Source organism: Sphaeramia orbicularis, chromosome 7 (genome assembly GCF_902148855.1).
Source record: "Sphaeramia orbicularis chromosome 7, fSphaOr1.1, whole genome shotgun sequence".
Classification (NCBI taxonomy): Eukaryota; Metazoa; Chordata; class Actinopteri; order Kurtiformes; family Apogonidae; genus Sphaeramia; species Sphaeramia orbicularis.
The window spans coordinates 21525356-21533452 of NC_043963.1; the positions used below are offsets into that span (position 1 = coordinate 21525356).

The 8097-nt window shown below is 37.2% G+C and overlaps 2 protein-coding genes across 2 annotated transcripts; one reads left to right on the plus strand and one right to left on the minus strand.

The window, feature by feature from the left end:
• The first annotated feature begins 12 nt into the window (after positions 1 to 12).
• Positions 13 to 2801, plus strand: LOC115422619 (protein pitchfork). Its single transcript, XM_030139039.1, has 5 exons — positions 13 to 261; positions 463 to 561; positions 1991 to 2124; positions 2201 to 2321; positions 2666 to 2801. The coding sequence occupies exons 1-5, from the start codon at positions 25 to 27 to the stop codon at positions 2729 to 2731; spliced, it is 657 nt and encodes a 218-aa protein (XP_029994899.1). The 5' UTR covers positions 13 to 24; the 3' UTR covers positions 2732 to 2801.
• Positions 2802 to 2856: 55 nt separating this feature from the next.
• taf8 (TAF8 RNA polymerase II, TATA box binding protein (TBP)-associated factor) lies at positions 2857 to 6709 on the minus strand. The gene is made up of 8 exons (XM_030139038.1): positions 6537 to 6709; positions 5435 to 5591; positions 4591 to 4689; positions 4437 to 4499; positions 4190 to 4314; positions 3676 to 3823; positions 3419 to 3561; positions 2857 to 3326 (listed from the first exon to the last, which is right to left on the minus strand). The coding sequence occupies exons 1-8, from the start codon at positions 6582 to 6584 to the stop codon at positions 3186 to 3188; spliced, it is 924 nt and encodes a 307-aa protein (XP_029994898.1). The 5' UTR covers positions 6585 to 6709; the 3' UTR covers positions 2857 to 3185.
• Positions 6710 to 8097: the final 1388 nt, after the last annotated feature.

The following is an 8097-nucleotide window of genomic DNA, read 5'->3' on the forward strand; positions in this document are numbered from 1 at the left end:
AAGTGCGCAATGTTTGCATAATGTATGCACCTGGGCGGTTGCCATAGTTACAGCGGGTCAAACCACCATACAGTCCAGTGGACAGTGTGTCGTCGCAGTTTCTCTGTCTTTTCCAAAATGTCAGCGGCTCAGAAAGTGGTTTTCGGCAGCTCTCAGGAAAGGAAACTTTTCCCCCTTCATTACGCTCCAGACCGACTTGGAATCCAAATGTCACGACGACAAGCGCCGCATGTCGGACCCGGTTGTTATGACAACCACGAGGTTTGTCTACATCCGCACTGCTAATGATGGAGTTAGTTACCTGTAACCAAACCCCTAGAGTTTCTAATGGAAGACTTTGTACACTTGACTTCTTCCGCTGAGAAATTAATGCGTCATTTCTAATATGACTTTTTTTTTTTTTAATGACTGTCTATTCTATATGATAGTCCTCCCACTTTCCATTTGTTTTTTCTTCTGCAGTTTGGGACCATAGTTTATAACTTAGAGAAGACTCCTGGAAGTAAGAAAGGATACAGCCTCTGTGCCAGAACTGCAGCACGATTTCCACCTGACAGTAAGGTACATTTCCAGAGGGTTTACTGCCATTTCAGAGAACTCAGTGTTGGCTAGAAGTAATTATGTTAAACTTTTTTTTTTTTTTTTTTACTTAACATATTTGTGAAAGAAAGATGGTGACATTTAATAACAGTACTGTGCACGTGTGCACTGCTGCCATAAGTTTGTTTTAGTGTCTGTATTAAGATCCAACCAGAATATACATTAAATCTGTATTAAAACTTGATTAGAACAAATATTTGCAAACCCAGTTTCTTCAGACCAGTGTCCTTAGTGACTGTCCTTTGCATTTAACACATTTTGAATTTTACTGTGTAGATAAAAGTAGATTTACTAATTTATCATTTTACACAGATTTCATTCAACACATAAGTTTCATACTATTTGGATTACTTTTTTGTTATGGATGCAGAGGTCACACTAAATCCTTTTATCTGTAGCGCCCTTTCAGTTCTGGTTGTGAGTAAGTAAAGCTTTATTTATTTTATATAGCACTTTTTAAAACAACATGTTACAAAGTGCTGCACAGAAAGGAGAGATAGATCAAATCAAATTTTAAGCTAATTTACAGGAACCCAGCAGAATTCTCCCCAACAGAATCCTGAGTGTGGATCTTGTGTATTTACTTAATGTAAAAATAAATGTAAGTAGATAAATTTGCTATTTACATCCCAGCAAAAACAAAAAAGCTAAAGGTGGCCCAAGATTTGTATATTTTACTGTACTTAAAGGTAAAAGTCAGTTCAAATTTTTATCAGGATTAGGTGCAAGGACATGTGATTTTTCACTAAAAATATATAACCTCACAATATTTTAGGCCTTAACTATTATCATATTTCAGACTATATAACAGTTCACAGTAACCCCTCCCCATATCACACCATTTACATGTGCAACCACAGTGTAAATATGTAAATACTATTCAATTTTTTTTTAATGTTTCATTTTAATTTTCTATTTATATAAATATCAAATTTCTTATTTTCCTTTATATTTCATTCTCACTTGTGTTTTTTTTCTACCTGTCTTTCTCTTGCACTGGTGTGTTGTATGTTACTGCTGTCAACTGTGAAATTTCCCCTTGGTGGGATCAATAAAGTTTTATCTTATGTCATACCACTATTAAAAAAATCAAAGCCAGAGCAGAAAATAAATGAAAAAGTTACAAAACTTTTTGAAGTCCACTGGGGCCCAACTACAACCAATAGATCTGAGAAAAGCTGTTAAGTTTAGATGCTTTTCACAATTTGACAGTAATTTGGCTTGGGTGCTTTACAAATGCTGCACCAAAGCCTTATAATAATTGGAAAAAAAACCCTTTCAATCAACAAACTATGCAGAAGCTACATACTTAGGCATACTGTAAAGTACAACTGAACTGTGTGATAACTTATGTGATAACATGTGGTACATCTACAACCTGTGCCACTAGAGTGTGGTTCCTTCACCATGGCAGTACCAGCCAGATCAAAGCACATCCAGAATCCCCCTGCCTGGCAAAACACCTTTCAACTCCACCACTCAGAGGTTCAAAAGGACATCATGTACAGCTGAGGAAAGCCCAGGGTGAGGTATTAAACGAGGCACAGGTTTCATTGTAATGGCGCTCCTCTGAGCTGACAGATGTTACTTTGTAATGCAGCCCTGCCACCTACGATGTCCATAATGTGGTGACAAACAGGAAGGTGAGCTGGCCCATGCGCTTTGGGAGCCCAGACTGGTCTCGTCTGCCTCAGCTGGACAAAAGATCATTTTGGGTGAAGGTGGGTGAAGTATAGACCAGACCAGGAGTTTTATCACTGCTGTGCATAGACTGAAGTGTGTAATAAATTTAACCAAGTAAATTAACTACATAATTACAGATAGGACACTTAATTGTGCTGCATCTGTAACCCTATTTTAGTAAGTAGAGATAGTTTAAACTGAAGCTATTTAGGTGACCAAAATAAATGTAGACTTGTTCCAAAATGCAGAACTTTACACATTAAAAGTTTAAAATTAAGGTATAAGGGTAATGTCATCACCTCATCAAATGGCAGTATGATGATATTGGTTCAATTTATAAGATAAGATCTATCTAATGCTATTTTTCCATCTTCCTTTGTAGTTAAACAGTGAAAAAGAATATCAGAAACTGAGGAGCACCCTGGCCTACCTGAGTTTGTACTACTGACACTGAAGCGGATGAATTAAAAACCTATTCACAACAATACGAGTCTGTGTTTTTGTATTAAAAGATATGAAAAAACTCAGATGTCAAAATTAAAATGTATGAAATAAGTCTGAAATATGCATTAATAAAAAAAAGAAACGTTTTTCTTTATTCATAAAAATTCCTCCTTTTTCCAAAATAATTCAGACAGACAGATTTCACACAGAAGGAGCTCGTGCTTGCTGAAAAAAAGGACAAGTAATAGAACAAATGGAAGCTATCTTCAATAGAAGTCAGTCAAAGTCAACAGCAGTAGTGGCCCCCAGCACTGAGCAAAACAGCTGTTGGTCCCGGGTTGCAGCAAGCTTCAGGGCTGTGCTGCACCTCTCTGTGGAGGATTTTACAAACTGGACAGCTGAATGTACCAAACACTGTGGCAGATAAGTCTGTAAGTTCTAGTCAAATTAATCCCATTTCATTTCTTCCTCCTCACTTTGGGTTTCTTGACTGGCCGGAGGTATGGGTTGTCAATCATATTATCCTCGTTGGCTTTTGCAGATGGAACGACTCCACTGGGAGGAAGCATGGAGTTCTCCTTATCAGCACTTGGATCATCCTGAATGGAGATAATTGATGTGTAATGGGAACAAAAATCATCATATGTAATCTAAGTATCTGTACATAAAAGATCACTTCCTCTGAGCTTACAGTGATGATGTTTCCTGCTGTGTTTTCGCTGTCGGTCTGGTCGTCCTGTTCGGAAGAGTCCGTCTCCTCTAGACTTTGCAATTCTAGCTCTGAAGGCAGGAGGGCGCTGAGATAAGGGATGACACTTGGCCGTGCTGCAATCACTGACGAGACAGTGTACGGATAAGGACTCACTTTAACATGCACAACATAACAAAATCAACTGAATGCATGAACCAAATGTTACAATCAAACTGTGTTTTGTTGAAATCACTTACATGGAAAGGCAGTGATATCATCTTTGAAAAGGCTTTGAGTTTCTCCTGTCTTTGCCATGAAGCGCGTAAGTGCTCGCTCCACGTCTCTTCTCTGAGTTGCTGCTTTTTCTCTCACCACTTGGTATTCTGACGCAGGCTCTCTGAAAGTCTGCAAAAAAAAAAAAATTAATTTATTTCACTTTCAGATTAATTTCATTGCTCCCTCTGGGACCATTGTTGTTGCATTTCTGACATTCATCAGATTTTTACATAATGAAGTTTGCTGATTGCAGTGAGGAAAACTGGTGAGTGGATCCTTTTTATTGAGAATTTTAGTCTATGTACATGTAGAATATTACACGATTATGACAACAAAATACCGCCCTTTTTTACTGTCTAACTGTGGATTAGTTTAACCAAGTGTTACCGCTCAAAAATGCACTAGTGTATTTCAGTTTCACATTAACAGACTGTGTGGGTAAAAGCAGAATTACATGATTCATGTTTGTAGGATGTCTATAATGCTCATACTCACTGGTGTTCTGATGTAGGTGTGAGGGTCTGGGAATTCTGGGAAGTGGCTGGGGATGTAAGGTGGGTGTGTACGTTTCTGTCCAGCTGCCAATGCTTTAGGAGTTACAGGAGGGTTGGTCACAGGAGCTGAAATTCGCAAAAACATTTATCACGTACAAGAAGAAATAACAGTCAGTCATAGTTTTGAATTGAACTTCTCAGTTACTTTATGATTTAAAGTAAGAGCTGCTGGTAGAGGGCTTACTTACGGGCAGTTATAACCATCCTTTGTGATCTTTTGGCATACACAGGCAGAGTGTCAACATTGAAACCTGCATGGACACAAAACATGTAATCATATTTTCTGCAAGATGTTGTGTTTGTGTTGTATGTGTTGATGTGCTCTGGTTCATATGGACCTACCCATTTCAATGAGCGTGATAACGGTGTCCGATAAGGTAGGTACACTTCTGGCTGTGTGCTCACAGTATGCTTTGGCACAACGACCAATTTCACTTATATCTGAAACAATGTCAAAAAACACAAAAACACTTCTCAACAGCTTTAAGGACTTCATACATCTATCACTGTAAGACTTTGGCACATGAATTAAATATTTTTCTACAACACCTGAAAAGTCTTTACAACTGAAAGAAATGACAGCACATCAGTCTAAATACATCATGCTCATTTAAAAAAAATCAACATTTTAAAGTGGAGATTTGTGAAATTGGAATTTTCAATTCATTTCAATTCAACTTTATTTATAGAGCACATTTCATGCACAAGGCAGACTCAATGTGCTTCACAACAGGTATATAACATAAAATATGGATTTGAAAAAACACAACAGTCAAATAAACAGTAGAAGGGAATGGATTAATGTCCTGGGCATCCCCCATCCTTACACCCTCCTTCTAGGCAAGGAAAAACTCCAAAAACCCAGCAGGAAAAGAGAAACCTCGGGGAGAACCATAGTGAAGGAGAGATCCACTCCCATGGACGGACAGGCTGTAGATGCACCAGGACTGATGGATGTCCATTTTGTAGATTGACTCAAATGAGCCGATATATATAATATAGGTGTAAAATTGTCCAAATATGCCTCAGTACAAAAAAAAAAAAAAAAAAACCTTATCAGGGCACCCAAGCCCCCTCACAAACCTGTGAAAAACCTATTTTAGCACATAACAAGTAAAAAAAAAACAAAAAAAAAAAACTGCACATGCACAAAATTTCTAAATTACTAAAAACTGTGGGTACATACAGCTCTGCATCATCTCAGTGAGTGTTTCCACTGCTGCCTTCTCTGCACTTTCAAAGCCGCATTCTGTGAGAAGGGCGCTGACCACAACCTGCAGGGTGCGACGACGAGCCAGGTGGTAGTTCTCTGCTGGGCTGGATGTACTTTTACTGCCACCACGCTGACGATACAGGCAATTATTAAAATACATGGTAGGAAAGAAAGTACAAAACCTATGTTATCATATACATACAGGGCTGCACAATTAACCAAATTGCAAAAACAACAGTGTAATTATAAATATGCAAAACTTTATCAGTTAAAATTCAAATTTAAGAGGATTTAAGTTGATCTATTTCGTATTTTGCATGTAGTAACACTCAACAGAGAGAGGTATTGTATTGTTTATTCATACCAAGTCTTTGCATTTCTTCACATTAACTTAATTTGTATGGTTGGGCTGAAACACGCACAAACATATCTTACAGTCATTGATCTGTGTATTTCCCTTATTAACCAAGCAAGTACACTCATTGAAAATCGCAATATGACTTATACGCGAAATTGTGCGGCCGTAGCACTAAATATTTAACACGGAGAAGTGAATGCACTAAGTTTGAACAAAGGAGAATCTACATATTACATAAATCTTTGTGTGATATAGAATCCGTTTTGTGTATGGACGTGTATGTACTGGGAGTGTAGCATTAAGGATTAAATATTCTAGATTACAGGTTAGATAAACTCCATAATAATACACTCGGACTTTAAAACAGTCAGTTAACAGAAATATCAACATATCTTGCTTTAATTTAGTGTCAGATGTACTAGCTAAGTAGTTTCACGTTAGCTAGATACCATCAATTTACCGTTACTGTACGAGGTCAATACAGCCAAAGCTTTATTGTAATTTGTAGACACATTCAAATGTCATTTAGCTAAAAACTGACGTACTGGCCTGAATCGTAAAGCGTACAAAAATGCAACTGAATTATAAGCGATTCAGCCCTAAATATTTCACTTAAGTAGATGTTTGCTGAAGCGTCTGATCAGATACCACGGCTAACGTTAGCTAAAACAAACCGCTAACCTGCTCGGGATTATCGGTATAAAAACCCTCTCTTACCCCTCCGGAGTTCAGAGACCCTCCCGATACCACTGCAGGATCTGCCATTTGTAACTATCTGAACAATACGCGTAAAAATGAACAGATTATAATAACAACAACTTTATTTTAGCGCCGGCCATTCGGCTACAGCTAATAAACATGGCACTGACGTCATTTCCGTTGTCACCGGAAATTTAAATTGTCTGACAGCTATTGAATAAAGCCCTCCAGTGTTAATATGATAATACTGCATATTCAGACCTGCATACTTTTAAAAAAATAAGTAAATGAATAATTAAATAAGTAAATAAATAAATAAATGGCGTTATGAGTTTTCAGCGTAATTAAGTTTTCAGCAGCCTATTATTAGTATGTAGCTTGGAGATATTAGTCATCAAACATTTCTTCTAACCCAATAAATAAATGACAGGAGATAATGTAAGCACTGTGTCACAGAAAATATAAATTAATTAATTTGTAAGATCAGGGCTGATGTGTTTCAATATCCCAAAAGTTAAATTACCTGAAGATATTCACAGTTTCTCTTAATTGCCGCTATTTATGAAACTTCCTTAGAAACTTAACAATAACTAAAATTAAATCATGAGCTGAATGAGTTTCAGTAATGAAAAATGTTTAGTATTTCACTGTCTAACAGAAAATATAAGTTACTAAATTTGAAAGATTAGAGTTGATTTGTTTCAATATCCCAAAAGTTAAATTACCTGAAGAAATTAACAGTTTCTCTCAATTGCTGCTATTTATGAAACTTCCTTGGAAACTTAACAATAACTAAAATGAAATCATGAGCTGAATAAGTTTCCATAGTGAAATATGTTTAGTAAAATGCTTATTTTAATTTGTGCATCTGCAGCCCAGCAGCCAAACAACACTGTATCCTGCAGTTTTCATTGTTAACTTATTTCCTTTATCTACCAGAATGATTTTGATGACACCCCAAAAGAAAGAAAGCAAAGTGACCAGTTAAACACGGTGATTTAATTTACCACCACTAACATTTTCATGAGGTGATGAGACAGTCTTTATGAAGCATGTAAGCGGTTGGCTGAGCTTCTCCGTCTAGTAACCATCAGATGTGTGGCATCAACCAGTGGTGTGTGCACATCTGCAACATCTGGTCTAATCAATGTCATCTGACAGTTCAGCTTCAGATTCTTCTCCTTCTCCTCCATGATCAACTCTACTTGTTGATCCTCAGTGGTACCATCTTCTGCAAACTGCTGACAAACCGTTTCCATCAATCCTCCAACAAGCCCAAGCATGGCCAGAGTGGTGCCAAACATGTAGATCTTCAACATGCCCCGGCTCGGTTTCTGGTTCAGAATCTCCTTTGCAAATGGAATAATCTCGCCAATAGTTTCCATATTGTGTGGTTTGATGAGCCTGTTGAAATAATTGAGAAACTGTACTTTTATGGGTTTTTTTTACAATATTGTTCAATTGCCAATAATTATATAATAAAAACAAAAAGTGCAGTTCTGAACAAAGTACTTGAAAAAAAACTCAAATCAGTCAGCTCAGTGAATGATAGAAACTTACGTTGACTCACACCCTGAAC